This window comes from Copadichromis virginalis, linkage group LG7 (genome assembly GCF_057382275.1).
Source record: "Copadichromis virginalis isolate Kocher_CV1m ecotype Utaka linkage group LG7, C_Virginalis_male_GT1.1, whole genome shotgun sequence".
NCBI lineage: Eukaryota > Metazoa > Chordata > Actinopteri > Cichliformes > Cichlidae > Copadichromis > Copadichromis virginalis.
In genome coordinates, this window is record NC_140624.1 from 16952564 (window position 1) to 16980269 (window position 27706).

Consider the following 27706-nt stretch of genomic DNA (forward strand, 5'->3'; position numbering starts at 1 on the left):
AGACCCTGGTAAACCAAGCAGATCGATCATGTGTCCAGAGTGTAGCTGGTAGATAACTAAGATATTAAAGTTTATCCTGAGAAAACCCCTATATGATTTGGTCTAAATTCTGTGTTATATTCCAAATGCTACCATTATTAAATCCTGATATTATTGCATATTTGTTATCACAATATACTTATTTTCTAAAATGTCTCTAAAACTCATAAAACAAACAAACAAAACTTTTCAAAGGGCGTCCCAGGAGAAACCGTACTCGTGACACTAATCATGAGAATACCTCCACCTGCAGGTGTAAAACAAGACTACACCTCGTTGTCAAAGGTAGGGCGAGCAAAGTAGAGTTTTACTGTGGTTCTAACACCCATGAAAGGGAGAATAAAGTTCTTTGATTGTTGCCTTGATGGTGTCCTTAGGGCTAAGCCGCTATAATTTCTGAAGCTTTCATATAGAAAGACTTAGTAGAATCTGACCTACTTTCTTTATGTCAGCTAGAGTGAAAGCGAGTGCAGGGATGTCTGAGTCAAACACTACAGACATCAGAATATCTTTGACACAGTGCACAGATAAAAGAACAAAGGAAAATAAAGAAAGGAAATACTCAGAGACCTCGAGGCGGTGGGTGTGTGCTCATGTATGAACGAGTTCGCGTGCGTGTGTAACGGACATATGTGTGAATTCATGACTTTGCAGACCTAACCGTAAGTGAGAGTTTAATTGGACACAGAGGTGCTTCATTAAACCTTTGGGTCAAGCTCACTGGAAATCCTGCAGACTGATCTTTTGGCCTCACAACAGCACCTTAATTAACCCGACCATACTGAAAGACCTGGACACAGCTCTTTTTCTCCCTCCCTCTTCTCTAACAGGGTGATCGGCTGGCACCGACTTCTCATCCCAGCTTCTAACAGCCCTATGTATATATATATATATATATATATATATATATATATATATATATATATATATATATATATATATACACACATATATATATATATATATATATATATATACACACATATATATATATATATATATATATATATACACACACACACATATATATATATATATGTGTGTGTATATATATATATATATATATATATATATATATACACACATATATATATATATATATACACACATATATATATATATATATATATATATATATATATACACATATATATATATATATATATATATACACACATATATATATATATATATATATATATATATATATATATATATATATATATATATACAGGATATTACGTAATACACTATTATATAAATATGCAGAACATAATGAAAAAAAAGAAAGGAAATAACCCATATCGTTGTTCAAAATAATTCATCTTGTTTAACTTGATAACAGTGGGAAGTGTTTACTGTGAGGCTTCTGGTTAGTCACAGTAAAAGTGGTGCTATAGGTGCTGCTGCTGCAGCTCCCACCACTTCACAGCCACAGAGATGTGGTTCTCAGCTGGATATTGGCGGGAGCAAGTGAAACAACAAGCATATTCCAGTAGTTTGTTTGTGCTTTGACACCATGGTGTTTGCCCAGCACCTCAGAGGCACGGCAGCGTGCCATGGTGGTAGAAAGGTCATTTTCTGTATACTGGAATCCACACAGCTGCCCTCTTAACACTCTATGCTTGAGGACGGTTGGGAGTTTACTTGGCTGGTACTGTTTGAGCCATGAGATCACAGCTTGGTTGGGATATTGTGCCTGGCTGATCCCCATTACAGTGTAAGAGCATCCTTATTCATTCTTGTAATGCGTTATGATGCAAATCCTGCTGCGCTACATTTTACAGTCAAATGTGATCAGTTATTTACGCGAGATAATTAGAAATAAAACTAAAATAGCTGAGACGCGAGCATATAAATTGGTTAGTGTGGTTTTATTTATCAGTGCTGTGTACTTTAAATAGCACTCACACCATTTCTCTCTCTGGCTGCAGATTTTACTTTTGTGTTCATGCCATGCTGCTCTGCACCATGCAGACCGATGTCCTTAAAGAGCTTCTTTACGCTTTATTTCCACCTATTGTTGGCGTGCTTCACTGTGATTGGTGCACTTCCTTCAGAGCAACGAGACCAGAGATGTGACTGGTTAAGAGTCACTTTACTGACCACCTCACCCTTTTGGTTTAAATTCACCTTCAGCCAGTCCTTTGAACTTTATGTGCAGCTGCAAATAAAGGAACCAAAATAGCAGGTCCTGTGGGTCAGGCAGATAGACAGTGTCAGCTTTTTGTCACAACTGAAAATATTGCCTTCCCACTCCAATTGGCAAGTAGTATAAATGCAAGAAGGACTGAATGTATAGTGTAATGTGGTTACTTGTTCCTGTTACTTATTTCCATCTTATTTTACGGAAGGAGCCTCAGTCTGGCTGCATCTTATAAAGTGAAGTAATCTGCTATTACTATTACCATTAGACCTGGCTTATTCTGACTTATGGCCCGGAATAATGAATCAGAGGGTGAAACAAAGGGCACAACTTCTACAAAGTTGTTATTTTTCCCAGTAGGTGTACTGGAGCTTTAGAACAAAAACAAGTCCATTTGAAAGTTTTACTGCTTCAGCTGTGTTATGCTGTCTGGACAGTGTCCACGAAAACCAGGAGATATCTAAGAAATCATTCATGTGTGGTTTTACCTCTTCAGAAATGATACTGGCAGTGACCTTTCATGTGTTTTAAGTATTATCTTTGACCACTCTCCTCGATCCCTTCGAAGCAAAGCAAACATAAAGCAAAACCAAGACTTACTTTCTTTCTTCTAGTTGCTGTAGATTGTATACACTGATGTTTAGTCATCTAGTTCTTTTTCTTATAGACTCATATTGTTGCTTTTTGCCTCTTTAAAACAGATGATGTGTGTGCATTTGTTTGCTTATTGTTTATTCTAGCACTGGCAGCTTGTATTTAAAAGCATAAGTGATTTTCCATCTGTGGTTAAACGCACACACACATACTGGCATCCAACTGCACCCACCGTTTGAGAAGAGCAGCTACTGTACATGCACATGTATTAACTTTTTTTTTTTGAGTACTCTCAGAAAAAATAAACTTCTATGGCCGGGGAAGTCACTCTGCGCAAGAGGCTATCGGCACGACTCAAATGTTGTGCTCAGCTTAGGTATTGTGTGTGGGGTTTTTTTTTGGCACATCAAAGGCAGCGTGTAGACTTCTGTATAGTCTATGTCCGTCTCTCAGAGCAAGGAGATGAAAGGTTGGGTTATATAAGATTGTCAAACAGAAAGGCTGTTTACTCGTGTGCGCCTGGAGAGACTCACTGATACTAGGACTTTCTAATGGAGTTCGACTCTAGCGCAACTGTAGAGTAGCCTACTGCCAGCTCCATACTGTAAGAAAAGCTGTCATTAGAGCTGTAAAGAATAAGACAAATAGCACTGACTGGGTAATACTATTGTCTACAGTGATTTACATCCACTGCATGAACATACGCCTTTTACACATTTGATTGTTGACTTCCTTTTGTACTCTATCGAGTATAGCTCTGTTAGTGCATGAGACAGTATGTTCAAGCTCGAAGGAGTTTAAAGCAACTCACAGATGTTATCGTGCATACAGTCATTGCCAAAGCACAAGAGTATGTTTTGGGTAAACCCTTCACATTGTGTTTTATTCAACATCCTAACTGTAAAACTGTGGCACGTCAGCTGCACCTAAAGAGCGATTTACATTATATAGCAGTGACCTTGTTTGCTCTCTGTCACGGTCACCACATTTTGTGCTGCAGTACCCATTGTTGTGAAAACCTTGACTAAAAGGATGAGCGATACAATAACTGTCCCACAAACTTAACAGCAGATTGCACTTTACATTTTGCCACAAAATATGTCGAAGCTGTTGCTTATTAAAGCAATTTAAAGCTGCTGTGACTCCTAAATTCAAGACCTTAAAAACTGTTTCCCCTCACTGCTAAACAACCTACTACTTCTGACTATGAGCGATGGATCCTGTGCGACTTTCTCCCAAATTTGGAGCTGCTTCTGTTTTCTCACATGAGAAGTTTCTGTCTTTGCTTCTTCTTCTTTTTTCACAATTTAGAAGTAGGTAGAGCTCAGATGGAAAAAAGGATTTGCTGGATTTTAGCAATACTTGACTTCAAGTGTGGTGACAGCTGGAGGGTTGTTTGCTTATTTTGGCCACTGTCAATCACGTGTGATTAAACGGTGCCCACGCAGTGCAGATGAAGTGTGAAACTGTTCATAGATAATACCCAGAAGCTTTATTACCAAAACTTTATTTTTGATTGCTGCTTATTGAGTATTAATTATTTAATGTTAAAGACACATACTTTAGATTTGAAGTACCCAGTAACAAAAACAATAACCTGCTTAATTTTTTTCAGTGATTTTGTACACCTGGCCGTAAACCGAGGCATTTTTTCCCAATTGTAAAAAATGACACTTAAAATTAACAAATTTTTTTGAATAAAAATTTAAATGCTGTGAATAAAAAAGCAAATTTTCTGTTGGCCTCCAAAGTGTAGTGGGGGTAAAATCCCAGTTTATTAAGAAGGTACAATCCCAGTTCATTAATGGGTACAAGAAGGCAAAAAAATATATAAAACTAAATTACCCTAATTGGGCAGCAGTAACAATAACTCTAAAATTGCATTTGTTTAAAACAAAGCAGCACTGTGGGGGAAAAAAAGCTAAACAACAGCGCTGCCCACACAAGCCCACACAAGCCCACAGCACCGGCAAATGAAAACCCACTGTTTTCCTAATGTTTTTACTCACAGCATGACACAACTCAATGACCTACACTGACACAGTAAATTACACCTGAATTATCAAATTGGCTCTTATGCTGGAGCCTCTTGCCTCAGTGTGTGCAGCAGCAATTTGTCAAAGCAGCCTGCTGGGGTTCTCAGGACTTCTCACTTATGGGGCAGAAAGCCCTAACAGAGCCAGTTGGGCAGAGGGGTGGCTAACGTTGACTTGGCTCTGCAGTGTGCCCACCAACCATCAGTGACAGTCGCTGCACTCCTGCATTTAGTTACTCCCAAGAAGGTGGAAAACGGGTTTACAAGGCCTGTGGGAGGACACAGTGGCTGGTAATTAAACAGCGTAAAAATCCTCAGCCTTCAACAGCCCCTTAGGCGGTGAATAAGAGCTAAAGTAAACCAAACCTGACTGTGAAATTGCATTAGACGTCTGTGCTTAATGGAAAGTGAAAAAAATAGACAAAACCCATTTTTGCTTTTATGAGCGTTTCCATTTCCCCCACACTTCTTCCACTTCTTTGCTTCTTTTTCCTTTCTATTCTGCTTGAGCAGAGTTTATCTGCATTATGGTGGCGCTGCTGCTGTTGTAGGAAGCGAACAGAAACAGGATGTGCAGGACTGTGGTTTGAACATGTTTCTGTTTTTGTTTCCCACAGATGCTCCCCCGTTCGGATTGGGACCACAAGAGAGGCTCCCGAGGATCACAGGTTAGCAGTGTCCACAAGAAAAAGAAAAAGAGAGACAGAGAGAAGAGAGAACAGGATCTACATCCCCGATCTCTAGTATTCGCCTACATGCACCTTATAAATGACGCAAACACCATAAACCCTACCGCTAACTGGCCTGTTCACACCCACTTATTTTAGTAGTGCTTAAACAGCATTTCTCTTCCCACCAGTGTCCTTGTTGCACTGTTAGTTTAAAGGACGCGTGCATGTGAGTTGGCTCTGAGGAGCTGCGAAAGCCACCAAAGATCAAGGGAATAGTTCAGTGTAGGGGACGCAGCTTGTAGAGGGCAGGCACAGCCACATCCTCGACATTACTGTACCATCTCCATCTTTGTGTGCGCATGTGTGTGTTTAAATTTATGTATTGAGTTGCTACAGTGCCACAGGGCAGGACTCTGGAGGACACGGATAACAAACAATGCCCTTGGCACTGGCGTGGCCGTATACACTATGCGTGTGTCCTGTACTGCATGGTCTCCTATCAGGAGGATATCCTTTGGAAATAAATAGACGCTGTGTCTTTGCTGACGATGTATGCTTGAGTAGCAACAGATGTTGCAAAAGCTGTAGTTCAGGGTAAGGCAGAGTGGGGGGATAGTGTCAAAAACTGTACAGAGCAGGATTAGACTTGAAAATTACAGCATATAATTTAACAAGAGATACAGCTAATGCAGTTTTGCTAAAATCAGCCTTACAGTAAAATCCCGCTCCCCTCACGGAGAAGAAATTTTCAATCGCATGCTACCCTCTTAAAATATTGTCCGAGGCCAGCGAGCACATATTTTTTGATTGATGCATTCCCTTAGCTGCCATTTAGATTCAGTGGTCAGTTCTGTCTTTTTTATTTGGACTAGTGCAGTGCATTCGTCAGTGGAATCCTGTAATAGTCCAAGGACTGACAAGACATGTAAGAAGTCGGGGCTTATGTTGGCATCTCTCTCCATCTTGTGGCTATTTTCCCTTGGCTCCGCTGTCTTGGACCACGTTGTCGGTCAGAGAGGCCGGTTGCACTTCACTATAGCACCTCATAGCGTGTGTAAATCACACAGAGAGAACCGGAGCGCTTGATTGATCTCCACTGCGTCACATTCGCCAACATGCACACATTAGCAGGCTCATTTTCCAAACCACATCTTCTTCTTCTTCTTTTTTTTCTTTTCCCCCGTGCAAAGCTTGCGGTGGATGTTTTAGCTTAGGAATTGACAGTGAAGTTATGTATGGAAAAGAGCTTTTTAAATATTTGTATTCAACTTGGAGATACATCGGTTTTGGAATATTACCCGAGGAGATTATCGGAGAAAAGAGTACTTGTAGGCCCAGATTTTGTGGATGTTATTCTAAATTACAGCATGACATCGCAGTCATGTAGAAGATTTTTCAGAAATCGCTGTGAGCGCTTCAAACACTGATCAACATTTTTGAAACTGCAAGTTTGGAAGTTGGAAAATTTCTCTGACGTCTTTGTGGTTGGTCCCATAATAAGAATCTAGTAGATTATTTTCTCTCACGCAGTGTCCTGTGGCAAGAGTGAATTTAAGGGTGATATAGAATGAAAACACTGAACTACTTGTGCTTTTGACTATCCAATGCCTGAAAAAAATAAATAAAAAATGGAATAATATAGATGAATTGCCACTTTTAAGACTTAGTTTTTTCAAATTACTTTTAATTTTAGTATATCTGCTCATATTCTCTAAACACATGAGTGTGTGCACTGATGTGCTCATGATGAATACATTAACCTCTGGTTTTACACACACACACACACACACACACATATATATATATATATATCCTTTTTTTAGCTTCTGCCTCTACCACTCTGTCTCACAGCTTCTGTTTTTTGCATATTAGCTATATTAGTGGGCTCCTTTGCTGGAATTATACACAATGAAATATGTGGAAGAGAAATGTGAAGGGTCAGTGGGCTTGACCTTTCCCAGTAAATCATAAATGAGGCAGTTATGCTTTTTTGTTTTGTTTTGACACCTCGTACAACCTCCCAGACGAGCCACGTTTTAATAAAATATATAATAGCGTGTAATTGTACCCTGGCTGCAGAGCCGGGACCTGGCTCAGTCAGTCGGAAGGTTTGTGAGGAGAGTTGGGTCGCAGTGGGGCCGAGCGTTGGTCTGAAAGTGAGAAGGGTAGTGCTGCTTCACGAGCTTTGGCTGGGATTTCGGAGCGTCTCAGTGGAGTTTTGTGTTACCCTTATGCTGTGATTCATACTGTATCACTCCTCTGTTATTCTAGAGAACATCGTCGTCTCCCTAGCTTCTGTTCGCCTAATCCAACCCGACAGATGCAATCAAGGCCATTACATTAGCTGCGCTACCGCTGAAACTGAAAACTGCATGGTAATGATTATTTCAAAGGTGGTCAAAGTTTTGGGTAAATAAAGTCAAAGTAAGGAACACACTAAATTATTTTCAGATATATTCCCCAGCTTCTTGCTCAGAACATTCTTGCCCTTCCCATTTTTCTTTTTTTTCTTTATTTTTTTTTTTGCGTGGGGTTAATTGCAAAATAAGCTCTGCAGTATATGTACCTTATGAAAAAGCAGAGTTGCTTACATTATTGCCGGACCTTCAGCTTCCCTCTGGGACACATTATATTCTCACCATTGCACAATTTTCAGAGGCCCACATATCACTGTTACTTTACTAGAGGCTCAGATGACTGTATGTTTAGATGAGTGAGCCGAGAGGTTAAAGGTGCATCAAGTGGACTCTCTCAAAAATTACAAATATGTGACCTTCCTGTCTGTGTATTCCATTAATAATCATCATTAGACAGAAGGATTAGGATTTTGTTTGTTGCACCGAGTATATTTCATCTGTCATCCTCAAAGTTTTTGGCAAAAGACATGGGGACACAGCAGGAACACCAGTAATCATATTTCCACTGTTCTGGGTGGTTGCACTGGTCAGCAATGTTGTTTGTAACAGCTAATTCTCCAAAATGTACAGTTTGTGCATATATTTAAAATTAATTAAACATAGTGTCATAGGCCTTTAAATTAACTGTTTATCGTGAGGTCAGGTCATCTTCAGGTTAACCCCTACTAAGAAGCATCCGCTAATAACACATTGTATTTTGCGGTACATTTCTACAGCTAAACCTACCTACACAATTGCGTATAGGCCATATATTAGTACAGAGGAAAAAAAACAGACTCTCACTCTTCAGGAATGATTGCTGGTTTGTTTTGAATGGCCCTCAGTTTAGTTTATATGAACTGCTGCTCGGGTGCTAATCTATGGCATGGCTATTGATGTACGGTTCTAAAGTGTGTTCACATAAACAATTAAGACCATTGATCATGTGCACTGCTGTTATTCATTGTACAATGTCATAACAGACTGTTCATGCATGGTTTAGTATATGACTTAGCTTTTTGAGCAGTCATAAATTCTGTTTATTGATGATGGTAGTCAGGTTTACCTAATGTAGCATGTCAACCCCCTAACAGTTCGGAGTGTGTGACTAATAGGGCACACATTTCTGGTAATTTTGTGATCAAACTAGGAGGATAAATTGGTGGTTAAGATCAGCAAGCTTTTTGTAAAAGGTTAATGCAAAACATGCTTTATAGCTACAAGCAGGAGTGTAGCCACGTTTGTCAAGCCTGGAGGCAACTGTTGTTGTGATTAAATTGAACTTTTCTGTTTATTTTTAAACAACTATCGAGTCAGCAAAATTAACTTAGTTAACATAGACTGTAAATAAAAGATGAGCTTAACCAGCACAAGGCCTCCCACTGTTTTTTGGACTTTTAAATAATTATGGCTGACAGGATCTTTTGAGAGCTGGGAGTAGCCATATTTAGACGAGAGTGGAGTGCAAAGTAATTGGCTAACTTCAGCAAACTTCGTTAGCAAGCTGCATTTACAGTCATGGTTAAAAAAATATTACACCTTCTTTATGGTTTTGCATAGCAGGACATAATTTAAAAAAATCTGCAAAAAAGAAAGTCTTTAGCGGGTCTTAAAATGAGATAAATACAGCCTCAAATCAACTCCAAAACACAGCATACTACACCGTCTCATTATTTATTCAACAAAAATCAACTGAATTAGTTAACACAATGCCATAAGTGGACATCCTAGCAAAGGCGTGAACGTCCCAGCAAATCCATCCCAAGATCAGACCCTGCAACGCTTGGAGAAACTCTATGTTAGTAAATACAAATCGTTATTATTCTTAGTAAGGATTTTATTTGACATATTAAAAGATTTGTGTTCAAATTACTAAGGCAGCCAGGCTGTGATATGTATGCTCAATGATTCCAAGCAGAGCAGCAAATCTACAACAGAATGGCAGAAAAAGAGAAGAATCGAGGTGTTGCAACGGTCCAGTCAAAGTCCAGACCTCAACCTGATTGAAATGCTGACCTTAAGAGAGCTATGTGTAAACAAATACCCGTAAACCTCACTAAACTGAAACAACACTGTGAAAAATAATGGGCCAAAATTCCTCCACAACCGTGAGAGACTGATAAAGTCATATAGAAAATGATTACTTTAAGTTATTGCAGCTTGTAAAAGCGGTTAGACAAACTACTGAATCATGGGGCGCACTTATTTTTTCACACAGTGCTTCTGCTTTTTGGCTCAGTGTTGTTAAATAATTAATAACACCATGTACCTTCTTGTTGATCTCTTAGCAAGTGCGCAAACTTTTCTAAATTTCAAACTTTTAATAATTGTGAAGGAGAATAGCATAAGTTCTTTTTTAAAGGAATAACCATATGTACGATGTACTATTCCTAAATGTTAAAACCCATTGTTTGAATATATTTGATCATTATTTAGTTTACAAACACGCATGTGTCTAAGTGAAGAAAGGTCTATTTTGTAGCGGTCACATCTGTCTCCAAGTGAAGCCTGCCTATGAATTAGACCAAACATCTAACCTTTACACAAAGTGCTTATATAATTTTTGGATATTACATAACTCACTTACAATGTCATCTATTCCAGGACATCCATTGATGATTCTCAAGTGTTATGTTGCAGACTGTTGAAACATTGGGAACATCGGGAGGTATTTTCTGGGCAAGACGCATCTTTTGAGGCATAAGTAAAAGCTGAAAGGCAGGGATAGTTGGGATTTCACATTCTTTATGTTTCCTACAATGTGCTTTTAATAGCTCAAAGTTTAAACTCCTCATGTCTAAATTTTATATAGGTCTCACAGAGCAAGGGAATGGCTTAAGTGTTATCCGGTTGTTCAGTGATGACGCGACGAATCCTACTTCCGGGTCTAAAGTAGTCTGATTTTAATATGGCTTTTGTGTTGTTAACATGTTTAATGTTATGTATTTTCTTCTATTTGATCTCAAAAAGCTCCTAAAACAGTCAGCGATCCCTGTTGACCTCCCTCGGCTTTTATTACCGCTAATCATTTATTTAAGCTCAGTTTTTAAAACCTTAGGATGTAACTACAGCCCAGCCCATGCAGCAGTATATGAATGACTAACCTCGTATTGTGGATGGATTATCTCAGTTGTTCTCCTGGCTGAAGTTTGGTCCTTTTACAGCATCCTGCCATGCGATTACATTTGTTCCTGACCACCGAGAACACTCACGTTAACTTTTATCGAGTGGAAAAAAAAGTTAGCTTGTTTATATTATGCTAACATAGCTGTTTCGCTAGCAGTCACGTAGCACATCATTATATACCAGCTAGCCCAACTTCAGTAACCCTACAAACGTCACTGCTGTTTAGTTTTCTGTCTTCATTTATGTTGGAAGTGATAGCAGAGCTGTACGTTTTAATTTGTTTCCAAAACCCCGCAGTCAGGACATGCTATATTGTATTTAGATAGAAGCTAGCGAGCTAACTCCCTGCTAACTTCTAACTCCGTTAAATGTCATAAATTCCGTTTTCATGGATGCCTTGATGCCAAACTCAATTGTTACACCTGGTAGAGCAGAACGCTGATCATTTTATTAAAGATGAAAGACTTTAGACAGTTTTTCAACTCTCAGTAATGCCATAGTGATCGTTTGATATATGGACCTGCAGCGGAGTTTAGACCCAGACACGGCTAGTGACGTCAGACTGAACAACCGGATAGCAGACAGGCTTCGCTAGCTTTTCGAGTAATAGAAATACTACGAATTCCACTGTGTCCAAAAACTCCCACCTCAAACACTAACCCAGCACCTGGAGTCTTTCACTACGCTTGAATGTTCATGTCCTGCTCTTAGCTTTAAGTTGCTTACTCTAAGTTCAGTTTCAGACCCGGTGCTTTCATCATTAACATCCTCTTATGGCCACTTAGTCATGCAGTGTTCATATTCCTTACCGAGTGTTCATCTGTCCTTGCATTGCATGCTTAAAATGATGCCCTCTCTGTATTCACTTATCAGACTTTAGTGCCTTCTTTATGTTTTCACTTCGCTTCGGAGTTGCGGCTGTCGCGTGAAAACAAAAGACAGAGTTTGCAGAAGTAGCAGATGAGTTTGCGTGTGTACGTGCATGTGCGTTTGGAGCCACTGAGACCCCCTAAGGATCACTGTTGTTTTTGTCCAGCCAGATGTTTTTCAGCCACCATACTTTTGTTTAACCCCCTATTTAGCGAACTCTTAAATCAGGCAATAAATGAGCTGAAAGACAGGTGTTTACATCTCATGCTCGCAGTGTAAAGTAAAAGAGTATAGGAAATGTGAGCGGGACAACAGAGGGCAGCGGGGATAAACGATGATCTGTCCAGAAGTGTTCCATTCGCCTTTTAGAGGATGTCTGCGTGTCATCATGCGTGGGTCACCCTATGTGGAGGACTTTGCTTAAACTCAGAGAACACATGCCTTTTGTATTCTTGCAGACCAACAGGAAAACGTGTATAAATACACCAACTTATCTGATAGGATACTAGGAAAACAAAATGCGAGACCTTCTCTGTTCCCACAAGAGGAGACGAATGAAAGGTATACACACGTGTTGTTAACGTCAACCGCTTGCTACTTAGCCAGTGTAAATAAAATAAATCTGGGTGCCCGGCAGCTGGTGTCAAAGTGAATGGGACACTGGGGGGAGAAAAAAATCTGATAACATTCTTTGGGGGGAAAAGGGAACTCGTGGGCTTATTAGATAAATTAGCTGGCAGCCAGGACTGACCTGTGTTTAGCTGTGGTTGTTCAACTGCTCAAGGCACAGCAATTAAGAGTGGGTTGTGAACTTTTCACTTTACCCTGTGAAAACAAGGCTGACTCGCGCAGCGCCGATGCCTTGAAAGCTGTGCAGCAGACGGTCAGAAACAGACGATGGCTGTTGGCCATCTGAGAGGTCAGGAGTGAGGAGGCCAAAGGTCAGATTCTATTTGAGACACTGCTAATGAGTCCATTCAACAAGGATCAAGTAATCCACATCTGTGCTGAACGTGTTTCAAACTTATGTTGTTATGCGGATAGTTAACAGGCTGCTAGAATATCGAGGTCTACTACTGTGAAGTACATCGCTGTACTCCTCCTTCTCATGTTTTAAAAAGAGCCATATAAGGCAAAAATAAAGACTTTGATCTATGAGTGGATGTAAGTTTGCGTGTTTGTATGTGTGCCTGTGTAACACCACAGCTATAAAACAAACCCTGGCAAAGTCTAACACTACTACTGAATATATTTCTATACTTAATAGTGGCACAAAAAGGACTATTTCTTGTTTTTATATCTTTATGTGTTGGGTTTGGATCTTGTTTATTTATGCGATTGGCTACTTAGCATTTGTATAATTTGTTTTCTGATGTTGTTGTTTTTTCCTGAACTAAATGCACATTTCAAGGGATTTCGCAGCGTCACTCTACATAAAAGATATGCTGTAAAAGTTGAACAAAGCAATTGATGACTTTGAACTTTTTAATAATTTTTTTTAATGATTATATGCACAGACACCACTGGAAAGCAGGAAAATCAAGATCTGTATATTTTTAATGCTTAAGATTTTATTCATAGATTGTTGTCTCATTTAATTTTTCAGTCATGTTTTAATGCCCCGTAGAAAGACAGCATTGAATTAAAATGCATAATCCTGAATATATACTTAATCCCAAATTTCTATTTAGTCACTTCTGAAACACACACACAAGCCACCAACACTGCATTTACATATACCATACAGTAACATCATGACATGAATTCAATTCATATCAAATCAATTCAACTCGGTTTTATTTATGTAGCGCCAAATCAACCGTTGCCTCAAGGCGCTTTATATTGTAATGTAAAGACCCTACAACAAAACAGAGAAAACCCCAACAATTACATGACGCATATGAGCAAATGCCTTGGAGACAGTGGGAAGGAAAAACTCCCTTTTAACAGGAAGAAACCTGCAGAAGAACTAGGCTCAGGGAGGGTGGCTATCTGCAGAGGAGAGGATGACAGGACAAAGACACAATGGAAGAGAGCCAAAGATTAATGTTGTCTAATGACCAGAGATGGGCAGTAACGCGTTACTTGTAACTCGTTGCTGTAATCCGATTACTTTTTTCAAGTAACGAGTAAAGTAAGGGATTACTATTGCAAAAACGGTAATTAGATTACCGTTACTTTCCCGTAGGAACGCTGCGTTACTGCGTTACTAAAACCGTGATTTTTTTGCAGAATGTCTCATGACAGTGACGTAAGCGAGTGCGCTATTCGTGGCAACAGCTGTGTGCAGATCAACAATGGATCACATATCGAGTGCAGGAGAGAGTATGAGCGTGCAGCGTTTAAAGCGTGGAAGTACTGACCTTACTTTAAGTTTGATTCCATAAAAAGTGACAAAAACATTAGCGTCCATTAGCGTTGTGCGTGGGAAGAAAACTTCTTTTTACAGTGAAAAAAAACCCCCTAAACTTCCAAGCAAGCACCGAGTGCGCTACCACGTAATGGGAAATTCACAGAGAAACTCGCGGATTCTTCAACTAACCGCTGCAGCACACCTGCACCAGTGTAAACCTCCGCCTACGCCACTCCTGCTTTACAGGTGAAAATAGAGCAACAGGACCGCTGAGTCTTTGACTTTATTTATTTTCTGCTGTGTTTTACTTGCATCTATTTGAAAGAGTGAGTGTAAACGCAAAAAAAAAAAAATTATATGTGCTGGAATGTGCAGAAAATAGGTTTAAATGTTAAACAAATATCTTCCAGTCAGAGAATGTTGCATATAATTAAATGTTTGCTTGATGCATAAAGTTAAAAGATTAAAACTAATAAAACAAGTTTTAAAAAGGGACTTTTCCATTTGATTACATTTTGTATGATGGATTATGCACAAAAAGCAGAATTGGGCTGAAAGATCTATCGCTTTATCACCTATTCAGGTTGTAAATCGTGTTTTTAAAAAGTAACTAAGTAACTAAGTAATTAATTACTTTTGAAAATAAGTAACCAGTAAAGTAACGGGGTTACTTTTTTGGGGAAGTAATCAGTAATTGGTTACTGATTACTTTTTTCAAGTAACTTGACTACTAGCAGAGTGCTGTATAAAGACGTGCCATTCATATATTCCAAACTGTTTATTTAAAAGTTCAAATTCTTAAGGATGCACTGGAATTCAAGACTGAAAATCAACAGATACCACAGCATAAATTGCTAGAATAACAACTTGTACAACGATCTGACCACCACCAGTAGGCAACATGGGGTTAGTATCTTGCCCAAGGATATTTGGCATGCAGCCAGGAGGTAGCCTGGGATCGAACCACCAACCTTCTGATTATTGGCTGACCGGCTCTGCCACCTGAGCTACAGCCACCCAGATAAATATTAGCCACTGACACTGGCAGGCCAAATAACATCCAGTGATTATTTGGCATGTCAATGGATTCCCTTTGATTCTAGGACTTACAGGTCTTATAGTTTTTAAAGGTTTTATAACCCCAACTCCGAAAAAAGTTTTAGGGCACTGTGTAAAATGCCGTAATTTGCAAATCTTATAAACTCACATTTTATTCACAATGGAACATAGAAAATGTTTATATGTAATGTTTATGTTTAAACTGAGACAATTTACCATTTTAAGAAAAAATGTTAGATTTTTCATCTCATAAAATGTCTTCACTTGGTGAAAGATTTATGTGTGCTTTAGTATTGTCTTGCTGAAATATGAAAGGCCTTCCTTAAAAAGACTGCTCCCTTTCCAGATGAGCTAGCTGAATAGGCACTAATACACCCCCCATGCCACCAGACATGAAGGCTTTTGAAGTGTGTTTTGGCCAGAAAAACAGTGTTTCTGAATCATGTTCACATATGGTCTCATCTTTGTGACTTGTGTTCACAGACAATGATTTCTGGAAGTGTTTTTTCTCAGTCCATGAATTCCATGACAGAATGTTCCAGTTTATCCTAAAAGTAGTCACTAAAAAAGAAATTGTCTTAATGTAAAAACACCATCTAACCTTCAGCATAGTTTGACTACCAGTTCTTTAGCATAAACAACAAAAGAAATTCAGGTGTCACAGTTAACCACATTATATACTCAGAAAGGAGCTGCTGACATAGTTTACACACCCGCTCTTCATGCCTGCCATCGAGAAGCGGAACACGGCCGCTATCAGACTCAGCCGTTAATTAGCATCAGCTCACATCAGCTACTGTTGCAATGATGATTAACTCTTCGTTGTCTCCTTGTCATCCTACAGTCATCAGGCACAACTGTCATGGTGGACATAGCAGTGATGGGAGAAGCCCATGGACTAATTACAGACCTGCTGGCTGACCCCTCTCTCCCACCCAACACCTGCACGTCGCTGCGGGCCGTCAGCAACATGCTTACCACCCAGCTCACTTTCCAGCCCCTGCACCGGCCACGCCCTGCCCCCCTGCATAACCCCAGCGATGTCTACACCTGCTCTGACTCAGAGGAGGTACCTGAGAAAGGAGAGAAGACATCCATCCACAAGGTAACAAAATGAGTTAACACAAAGAAATGTAGCCCTTGGAACCAAAGATGAAAGAAGGGATATTTTTCATCCTTAAAAGAAAAGTCAAACGTGTTAATCAGAAGTAGTCAAGAGGCTGAAACAAAATAATTTTATTTGGAAACAGTGAAATATTCCTTGGATGGAAATGTGGTCCACCTTATTAAGGCCAAATGATTTATATACCACACAGCACTCCCCACACATGTTAATCTTTTAGCCCATGTTTCAGCTAATGAGTGCTTCCTGCTCTCAGAACTTTTAGCATCAAATGAAGGAGTATTTTTGTAGAGTTGAGTGAAGAAAAATAGAGCGCTTGGAGCACTGTTCTTCCCTTCATAGCTGCAGCTGTGTCAACATGACAGATGTGCAGAGCCATACAGAGTGTGTGCGCACGAATGTGAGGAGCGGAGTAGAAGAGGAGAGGCGACATGGAGGTGAATGTATTCCTCTAAAGGCTGCAAAGACCGACAAGCGTGTAAGCAAACCTGGACCTCCTCCATGACCGTCCAGCTATGCGATACCTGTTCTGGCCGTTGTGGAAAGTGTTGTCACGTCGCTGGTCTGACAGGTGCACGTTTACATCATCTGAACTGTGGAAAAGTAGTCAAGATGAACTGCACCTGTGGAGTAGCCTGCGAAACTGTGCTCATTAAGACTTTCCTCCCCCGAGGGACAATGTGCCCAGTTCTGCCTGCCCAGGAGGAGAATAACAGGAGTGAAGGTTTTCCAAGCTCATTTTCTGTCCAACACAGGCATGTTCTCTGTCTCCATTGCAAAATGGCAACTCCATTGAAAGGGCTACAAAAAAAAACCATGAATGACAAAACAAATAACTACTTGTTAAATGTTGAAACTCACTCTGCCCTCTTAAACGGTTATACAAATGATGAAATGTCGACACTGCTGTGTGTGTTTCTGTGCCATGTATTTCTGTTTTTGGTTTTAACGTGATAGGGCTTTCTTTATGGAAATTTAAAATTACAGCCTTGCACAATTTTACCATTGGAAAAACATAGATTTTTGATGATAGAAAAAATGGTAAATATGGTTGTATTCATAGCAGAAACAAGATTTTCTTTTAAATTTGTGTGAATGGAACTAAGGTTACATCAAAGCTCTAAAGGTAATGTAAGTGAGATACATGGCTCCTAATGCTGTACATGAGTTTGTGTGTCCTAGCACTCAGCATATGAAGCCTTGTTGTGAATGGGCTCATTCAGGATTCTAAGGCAATCTTTAGTAGGTCACTCTGCAGAGGACGGAGAAAGAGAGTCTGCCATGTTTAGAGCTGCTGTGCCAAATGACTGCATGGCACAGAGCAGATGGAGGCATTGCACGGGCACAGACTGGGAATCCCAGGGAAGGAAGAATAGAGAGAATAGACATAGAAAGCCTGTGACTGACAGAACAAGACAAAAGAGACTTACAGAGAGAATAAGAAGCAGAGAGGCTAAAGCCTATATGATGAAAGGCATCTGCACAGTGCTATATAGAGCCACAGCTGCCTGCTAATGTCCGATGCGGGGTTTATTCTCCTTGGATCCAGCGAGGCAGATTGTGAAAAATGTTCCAGGTTATCACCAGCGTCATTTGTTTCAGATTGGCCAAGTGCAGAAAAAACAACAATCTCATCCAGATGATTTATTTGCCTGGAGACAAAGCAAACAAGCATTAACTTTATCTTACAGGTGGGAGTATTTTTAAAGCTTTTATCTATTTAATACAAAAGCAAATAGTCATGTTTTCTGACCCTGCGGCCACTCACTGATTTCGATTTTTATTAAACAACAAGTGATAAGATAGGTTTCCGGGGTGGTTAACTGTGTATCTGTACTGTGCATTTTGTGCAGCGTCTGAGGCGGAGCCTCCACCCCGGCCTTCTGAGGAGGATCTCTTCCACGTGGACCACCACCACCTCTGCCACAGGACTTCCCACAATTGAGCCGGGACCCGTGCGAAGGGACCGCAGCGCCAGCATCAAACCCTATCATGAAGCACTCACGTGCAGGTACCTGAGCCACAGCTGTTTCACATGCACCTCCTGTATTTTTAGACCCCAGGTTTTAGTCACTTTGGTTACTTTGTTCAAGATTTGGCAGATGTAGTTCCACTTACACCTTATGGCTTGCTTTTTCAAATCCCTGTTGGGAATTTTGTTAGATTTTTAAATAAAGGAATAGGAATAGAATAAGTCCTATTGTACTATAGATATACACGACTGAGGCACAAACACACTAAGGAGGGCTCCTACAATGCGAATCACTCTGAAGGATATTGGGTTTTTCAGCATTATGGCTGTAGTCATACTAAAGCCATCAGTGTCAGTGAAAAGCAGTGGCACAGTTCAGAAAAGGATGTGTGTGCAGTGGGAGCCAGAATGGAAATATGCCCCACAGGCGAACGCATTAACCTGAATAACTAAGACGCACATCAACCCTGAGCACATTAGTGCTGAAGATAGCACAAGGCTCACGCTACACAGAAGTATCATGGCTCCAAAGTCGATCTGTGAGCCTTTCATAGAATAGACAGTGTGTGGTTTTATGGAGGTGTTTTCAAGCTTTTTGTACTTTTTAGGAGAAATATGATGCAGGATGGAGAAAGTTAGAGGTTACATAAGTCCTGATAAGCATTTGTTTGCATACAGTACTAAAGCAGATGCAGTGAATCTGATGGGAAGTGCTAGGTTTTTCTGTTTTTTTCCTCTTGGTTTTTTTCCCCCACTAAATCACATTGTTGCATCAAATCTTGAATAAACACAGGATCCACATGTATTAAAGCTGTTGTGGTTACTAAGTGAATTGTTTAAGCACAATTTACTGTGATCAGTGCAGAGATAGCATTCCTTACAATTACTTTGTGATTACTGTAACATTATGTTTGGATTATCTTAGAGCAGCACAGGGGAAATTATGCTTTTTTCATGAATTTCAAAGGAGTTTCAGCTTGAAATTTTTCAGCTGTGCATGCTCGCATGAGTTTTCATGCATACAGTATTTCTGTGACGCAAAAGCAGCACTAGACAGCACATACGCTCTGATTTTAAAATATTAAATATGCCTCAACAAGAAAGAGTCTATTAGTGTTTCATCCACCTTATTCAGTCTCTTCCCATCCAGTTTGTGGCGTTTGTCTGCAAGTACCAAAGCTTCCGGGTGTCCCTGGATTTCAAAGCAGTCTCAGTTTCCTGTAGTGTACCAACCAACGGGGAAAGTAGGGTTTATGTATATGCAATTCTCAAATGCTGCATAAGAACATTTGTCTGATCTAATATCTGAAATATTAATAAGTGGGAGAATTTACGACAGCTACGTCTGATGATTCTAAGATTCACTGAAAACTGCCAGCATAGATTCAGAGAATACAACTTCAGCTCAGGATAACCTTTGCATTGTTCATTAGCATTCATTAGCCCGTGTTAAAAATAAAGAGCAGCGGTAAATGTATCTCTATGTATTTATGGCTCGTATTCTAACAAAACCCCAAATTAATACATGAAGATTTTTTTTTCCAAAATTACAGCTTCCAAGTGCAGAGATTTGAATCAGCTCACTTACATACTTACAGTCAGCAAAGCTTCAGGTAAAAGCGACCTCGCTACTTCTGCGAACTCCCTCAAAACCTATTTTAACAATTGTTTGGACTAAATGTTGCAGATGTAAAATGAGGCATGACTCTGCAACTGCATGGCCTATTTCACTCGCAGATGAATTTAGAAACTCATTTTGTGTGGATGGTTAAAAAAAATATGCTTTCAGAAGAGCTCCAATGGTCTTTGAGATATATATATATATATATATATATATATATATATATATATATATATATATATATATATATATATATAACTAGCAGCTGGTTCATTTGTGCTGCTAACCAGCTGCTAGTTAACGAGAGACACCCGGAATGGCTAACTGAAGGCCGGACGGTCCTGATCCCCAAGGACCCCAAGAAGGGACCGGTACCCTCCAACTACCGACCAATAACCTGCCTCAGTACTACATGGAAGCTCCTGTCAGGCATCATATCGGCTAAGATGAACAGGCACATGGGTCAATACATGAGCGGGACACAGAAAGGAATTGGCAAGAATACCAGAGGCGCAAAACACCAGCTACTGGTAGACAGAACAATCAGCCGAGACTGCAAGACCAGACTGACCAACCTGTGCACTGCCTGGATTGATTACAAGAAGGCCTATGACTCAATGCCCCACAGCTGGATACTGGAATGCCTAGAATTGTACAAGATCAATGGGACCCTAAGAGCCTTCATCAGGAACTCAATGGGGATGTGGCGTACAACACTAGAGGCCAACTCCAAGCCCATAGCACAAGTCACCATCAAGTGCGGGATCTACCAAGGAGATGCTCTGTCCCCACTGCTGTTCTGCATAGGCCTGAACCCCCTCAGTGAGATCATTAACAAGACTGGCTACGGATACCGACTACGGAACGGAGCAGTTGTCAGCCACCTCCTGTACATGGATGACATCAAGCTGTATGCCAAGAGTGAACGAGACATCGATTCACTGATCCACACTACCAGGCTATACAGCAATGACATTGGAATGTCGTTCGGACTGGAGAAGTGTAGTCGGATGGTATCAAAGAGAGGGAAGGTAGTCATAACTGAGGGGATTGAACTACCAGAAGGCAACATTGCAGACATAGAGGACAGTTACAAGTACCTGGGGATCCCGCAGGCAAATGGGAACCATGAAGAGGCTGCTAGAAAGGCTGCAACCACCAAGTACCTGCAGAGGGTCAGGCAAGTCCTGAGGAGTCAGCTGAATGGTAAGAACAAGATCCGGGCCATCAACACGTACGCCCTGCCCGTGATCAGGTACCCTGCTGGGGTAATAGGCTGGCCAAAGGAGGAGATAGAAGCCACTGACATAAAGACAAGAAAGCTCCTTACCATGCATGGAGGGTTTCACCCCAAGTCCAGCACCCTGAGGCTGTACGCTAAGAGGAAGGAAGGGGGCCGGGGACTGGTGAGTGTCAGCACCACAGTCCAGGATGAGACAACGAACATCCAAGAATACATTGGGAAGATGGCCCCAACTGACCGAGTGCTCAGTGAATACCTCAGGCAGCAGAAACCCAAGAAAGAGGAGGGAAACGAGGAACCATCATGGAAGGACAGGCCCCTGCACGGTATGTACCACCGGCAGATAGAGGAGGTGGCTGATATCCAGAAATCCTACCAGTGGCTGGACAAAGCTGGACTGAAAGACAGCACAGAGGCACTAATCATGGCAGCACAAGAACAAGCTCTGAGTACAAGATCCATAGAGGCTGGGGTCTATCACACCAGGCAAGACCCCAGGTGCAGGCTGTGTAAAGATGCCCCAGAGACAATCCAGCACATAACAGCAGGGTGCAAGATGCTAGCAGGCAAGGCATACATGGAACGCCATAACCAAGTGGCCGGCATAGTGTACAGGAACATCTGTGCCGAGTATAACCTGGAAGTCCCGAGGTCAAAATGGGAGATGCCCCCAAGGGTGGTGGAGAATGACCGAGCTAAGATCCTGTGGGACTTCCAGATACAGACGGACAAAATGGTGGTGGCTAACCAACCGGACATAGTGGTGGTAGACAAACAGAAGAAGACGGCCGTAGTGATCGATGTAGCGGTTCCGAATGACAGCAATATCAGGAAGAAGGAACACGAGAAGCTGAAGAAATACCAAGGGCTCAGAGAAGAGCTCGAGAGGATGTGGAGGGTGAAGGTAACGGTGGTCCCCGTGGTAATCGGAGCACTAGGTGCGGTGACTCCCAAGCTAGGCGAGTGGCTCCAGCAGATCCCGGGAACAACATCGGAGATCTCTGTCCAGAAGAGCGCAGTCCTGGGAACAGCTAAGATACTGCGCAGGACCCTCAAGCTCCCAGGCCTCTGGTAGAGGACCCGAGCTTGAAGGATAAACCGCCCGCAGGGGCGTGCTGGGTGTTTTTATATATATATATATACATATATATATATTTTAGAGTAGCATGAAACAATAGCAATCACAGGGCATCGATGTTCAATCAGGTGTACAAGTCGTGGCTAATGAGGGCAGGTACCCTGGCTCAAGTGATTTCATCCATGTTGTCGTTAGCAAGTGATACCAGCCAGACTTTAGTTGTGTATTGTTAAGTTTTTTGCTTTAAGATTTGTTAAGTGAAGCTATCTAATGATAATGGTCGTACTGTAAAAGTAAGCGTTTTCCATAAAAACCACATGTGTGCTGTTTCCAAGGTAGTTTTTTACATTTTTTTATACCTTGGAGAAAAAGTCTAGTCGGCAATGCTGTGTCTTCACCTCGTGGTAAACAAACCCACAGTTTTTATTTCAGTTTGTGGTCGTTAAACTCATGTTCCATGACCAAACTGGCTTTCTTTACTTACTTACTTAATTAATTCCAACAGAGATCCCATTAGAAATTCTTTGCCAAAGACCCATAAGTATTCCCGAAATTATATTCAGGACTATGTCTAAAAATTACTGTAATACCTTAAAGGTAAATTTTTGTTAAACTCCTTGAATTAAAGCTGAAACTCTGCACTTCAATCACACCTTAAAATCCACTGCGATGGTGGAAGGAGGCAAAAACAGTTAAAATTGTGTTGTTGTCCAAGTTCCATACTCTTATGGAAAGACTTTGCAAAGGAGTCCTGGCTGATATGGTGTCAGAGTGATGCTCATAGTATTTAGGGTTAGATGTTGTATTGTGTATATTTTTCTACAAAAATGAACCTTGTGCCTCTTTTTAAAAGCTCTAACAAAAGTCTGAGTGGAGGCTTATTGTAATAATCAATCTATATTAGAAAGCCTTAAGTTCTTTTTTTACTGCATTAAACTCTTTGCACTGCTTTCTTTTGTGCCTTCAGCCCTCCAAAGACCTGCGTAGCCTGCGCCTGCCAGCGTCGTGTTTGGTCCTGTTTGCACAGTGACAGTGTGATACTTGAACACAAAGCTTCTGTACACAAAGCCCCGTTGCCTGGTCTTATATCTTAGCGCAGCCCAGCAGCATGCCCCAGCTAAGGCCACTTACTGAGTGTAAACAAATACCTGGTTCTCTCCCCAGTCACGAGAACACCACAATTAACTCACACACTCGCACTCTTAGATACAGCTGCTTCTTCTGGCTTACACGGTCCGGAAACAATGGGAAAACACAGAGATTTTCCAGGTTTCGTTCACAGCAGTGGAGAGGGCTCTTTTCTGAGCAGCACTTCAGTTAAATGCATTGTAGGCATCTAGCTCTTATCCAGATGCCTGAAATAATCAAACAGGGCTGGTAAGGCTTCGGTGTTTAGCTGAAAGACACTTAACCAGAGCCCATGCTGACTGAAAACAACTTGCTGTGTTTGGGATCCGACCTTTGATGGTCTCTTAGCAAGCAGCAACCTGCCAACACGTCATTTCTCAAGTAGGCTTTGACACCTAAATCACACATGTTAGGGAGTAATAAGGAGTGTTTTTGGTAATTTATGTACTCTAAACTGTATTTGTTAGAGTGTCTGGCCAAGACCAGAAGCCTATGAATTTCCTTTCACATCACTGACACACCACCACTAATCATTCCTGATACATCCTCACACAGAGTGTTGGGAAAGAGGGAAGGCGAGAGAGAGCGAACACATGGAAGGGAGGTTGGGCGAAAATGAACACATGGCTTCAATTGCCTTCTCTCTACTCCATCATCAAATCTGCACAATCTTAATTAGGACATTAGGCTTCTTTTTTTCCCCCTCCCTCGTTTTTCCATCATGTCAGCCTTCAATGACGTACACTGTTAAGAAGGAATAACACCAACTTCAAAGCTACATTATCACCTTTTTTTTTTTTTTTATCAGATAGACCCTGTTTAAAGGGCCCAATTGAATGCCTTCCATTTCCCTCAGCCCCAGCCACTGTGTTGTTATCTTCTTCACGTCATCTGGCTCGAGAGTAGGTAGATTACTGGAAGCAGAAATAATAGCTGCGGTGTTTATCGTGGCTTTGGCACTGTCCGTCGTGGCTCTGAACCAAAGGTAATCTGTCAACCTGCTGCAAGTGGCTGAGTAAAAAATCTGCAGCGGAAAGGTTAGCAGGCTGAGGCCAGCCGGAGCTTACGGCACGGCTCAGGCCATACAAGAAGAAGTCCTCAAAAATGAGGAAAAGCAGGCAGGGCTGCAATTTAAACTGAATTACATTTGCTTGATTAAGCATCATAGTTACAGAGTGAGTGCCAAGTGCCTTTTGGTTTAGAGATGAAGAGCAATTTTTTTTTTTTTTTATGACTTTGAAAATTATGTATGTTATAAGGCAAGAAACCAACCTTGACCTTGATGATGAGACAAAACTGCGCCTGATCCATAAAACTGATTTTAGAGCACAATGACATAATGAAAAAAGGACACGAGCAGTTGTACTAAGAAGAACCAAAAGAAGTTGTGTGGTTAGTTGATTGAAATATAGCGCGTGTCATTTTTTAAATCTAAAATTCACTGTATGATGCATGTTAAATTTCCTGTTTTTTGAAAACAGGGGAGATATTTTGGAAAAACTGTATTTCTTTTTTGTTCTTACCAACAATGAGCTTGTGTAGAATAATCATTTACACACTACCACATATTGAAATTGATTTGAAGCCCTCGGTGCGTTTATTTTTCTGTAAGACTCATCGCTCTACACAGAAATATTTTTCAATCTTTAGGTGGTTAAGGTTACAGAATTGCAGATAGCGACATTGTTGTATTAGAGAAACCGCAACCTTAAAACCTTTGGCTAAATGTAACTAAATTCCACTTTGAATTCCTCAATAAAACCACACTATAGGATGGTGTCTGTTGACTCCACACAGCAAATGTGTTTACAGCTGACAGTTGCGTTCTCCCAAAAGGCAAAGTAAATTCTTACTACTGGTATATAAATGTTATTTCTAGCATAGAACATGATAGCAAAATGAAAGTGGAGTGTGTATCATGTGTACATAGTTTCTGCGTGAGTGAGAGAGCGAGAGATAAAAGCAGAGCCACTTGATATATGATTGGCAGATTCCTCGACTGAAAATGACCGGCCTCCTTATTTACATTTTGTGCTCAAGGCTCAATGTCAGTAGCCGAGGTTATTCTGCTGCATTAGCAGAATAGGAAAAGTGTCTGCCAGTTCTTCAACTTTCATTAAAAGTAAACCTTTTAAGCCAAGTGCTGCTGCCTGCCCAGACCCCCCTGACAATAATGTACTAACTGTTCAACCGCCAAACTATCAAACTATTTTATATTCCACACCTGCTAGGCATTAGACACAGTGGTCCAACCTGGCCGTACAAACACAACAGAACTCCCTTTGTTGGGGCCTTAGGAGCATTATGCTGGGTGGGTACAGCTCAAAAGTGTTCCAGAAACACTTTATCAGGAGGAGATAGACACACTACAGGCCTTTGTGCTCCCTGTGACACCATGCTCTAACGGCAGGCATTTCCTGCTCCGAGTAGGCAGGTTTTACAACATTTAGGGAGAGGTATTTTAATTGGAACCACCTACAGCCTGACAGTGGCCTCAGTGGAGAAACACGGAAAATCTGTTGGGAAAAGTCTGGGAGGCTCCCCGTGGTGTCACACAGCTAACTGACCAGTAAAGGCCAGTTCTTTCCACAGAAGATAACATTTGCTGTTTGATTTATAAAGCCAGTCATCAGATGGGAATGTTTTCATCTGAGACTGAGAAAGTGAGTTGTTGTTGAGGCCGACACTGGTCTGTCATAAATCTCAAAGAGGGTGGGCTCAGTTTCTAATGAATCATTCATAACAATGCCAGCGTTTGGAGTTTGCTTTGTTGTTTATTCCAGTTGCATTGTGTTAATGTGCGCATCCATTAGATTCATTACTACGTATTTTCTTGAAGCAAGTGTGCAACGGCTGTTTTCGTGTGGGGGCTGCACAGTAGGAACCCCATTAAGTTCTTTTTTTTCCCTACTTGACAACTTCTTCTGACTGTTTACACATCGAAGACAGATGTGGCGAACGGCGATATTCACACTTCTTTAGCAGAGCCGCAGATAGACTAATACATATATTCTGTATTTATCTTCCATGTGTTTTGCCTGTTAACTTTGAACTGCTGTGAATGGTGTGGAATTATTTGCATTCTGATAATAATCAAATAATTAAATCAAAGGAATAAAAATTTCATGTTATCGTCATCTGCTCAAAAAGATACAGGTCACTAGAGTGTGATTGTAACTCAAGTATATCCACACGCAGTAGTTAGGAATGCACATCTGAGATAAATAGAAACTCTTTTATTTAACTAACAGTGAATCCCCTCTTTTCTACAGTTGTGGGAGACCATACATCAGACTGAACCACGGTGAGGGCTCTTTAGACAAGGGAGACAGGATACCACGTTCAGGTATGCCCCCAGTCTTTCTAGCATTCCCGCAAAGCAGCATGGGAAGAGTGTTTGTGTTACGTTTGCTGGCATAAACACTGAATCGCTTTTGTTTCTCTCTCTTTGAGACTGTTTGTTTCCATTGCACTCAGCTGATATGGGAGATTGATATATATAGTAAACACGCACAGAAAACCCCAAACAAATGACTCGAGTAATGAGTTTGTGTTGATGATAAAGGAACACTACCTCTGCAGTATCTCATACAGTTAGTTGCCTCTCTACACCATCACAGTGGTTTTGAATTCAAACAGTCACAATGTGATAGAAGTGCAAACTTCAGCATTAATTCAAGGGGTTTAACAACCACTTTTCATCAACTGTTTAATAATTACAGCTATTTTCACACACAGTCTGCATTTTAAGAAGCTCAAAATTAACTCGACAAATTAACATAATTTTATACATTAATGGATGCATAAAGTCTAAAACACATTGTCATCGCCAAATTCTTGCTTCCCTCATTGAGAACACCTGGTGCTTCTTATTTGTGGATCTTCCTGCATCAAGTTTTGTATTTGACAACTGAAAAGCATGCTCCGTTGGGCTGAGATCAGGTGACTGACTTGGCCAATGACTGACTTGGGGGTTTTTTTGCCTATAGAAACTCTTGGGTTGCTTTTGCACAGTGAAGAGCTGTCCAATCAGTTTGGCTGAATCTATATAGCTCCCTACACATCAGAATTCCTCCTGCTGCTCGTATCAGCAGTCACATCATCATCAACGATGAGTGACCCGGTTCCACTGGCAGCTATAAATGCCCAAGCCATAACACTGCCTCCACCATGTTTGACATATACCTCGGTTTGCTTCAAATCACGAGCTGTTTCTCTCGACCATATTTTTATCCTCCCATCATTAATCTTG

At 40.8% G+C, this 27706-nt stretch overlaps 1 protein-coding gene across 2 annotated transcripts in view; it reads left to right on the forward strand.

Annotated features, from left to right (window-relative positions):
* Positions 1–27706, forward strand: part of LOC146704810 (cGMP-inhibited 3',5'-cyclic phosphodiesterase 3A-like) — an 85855-nt gene that overhangs the window by 42191 nt on the left and 15958 nt on the right. For both annotated transcript variants that reach the window (XM_085462199.1, XM_085462200.1), the window contains exons 2-5: positions 5432–5482; positions 16134–16394; positions 18266–18423; positions 26727–26800. In XM_085462199.1, coding sequence (XP_085318325.1) covers positions 5432–5482; positions 16134–16394; positions 18266–18423; positions 26727–26800 — 544 coding nt within the window. The remainder of the gene's footprint in view (positions 1–5431; positions 5483–16133; positions 16395–18265; positions 18424–26726; positions 26801–27706) is intronic.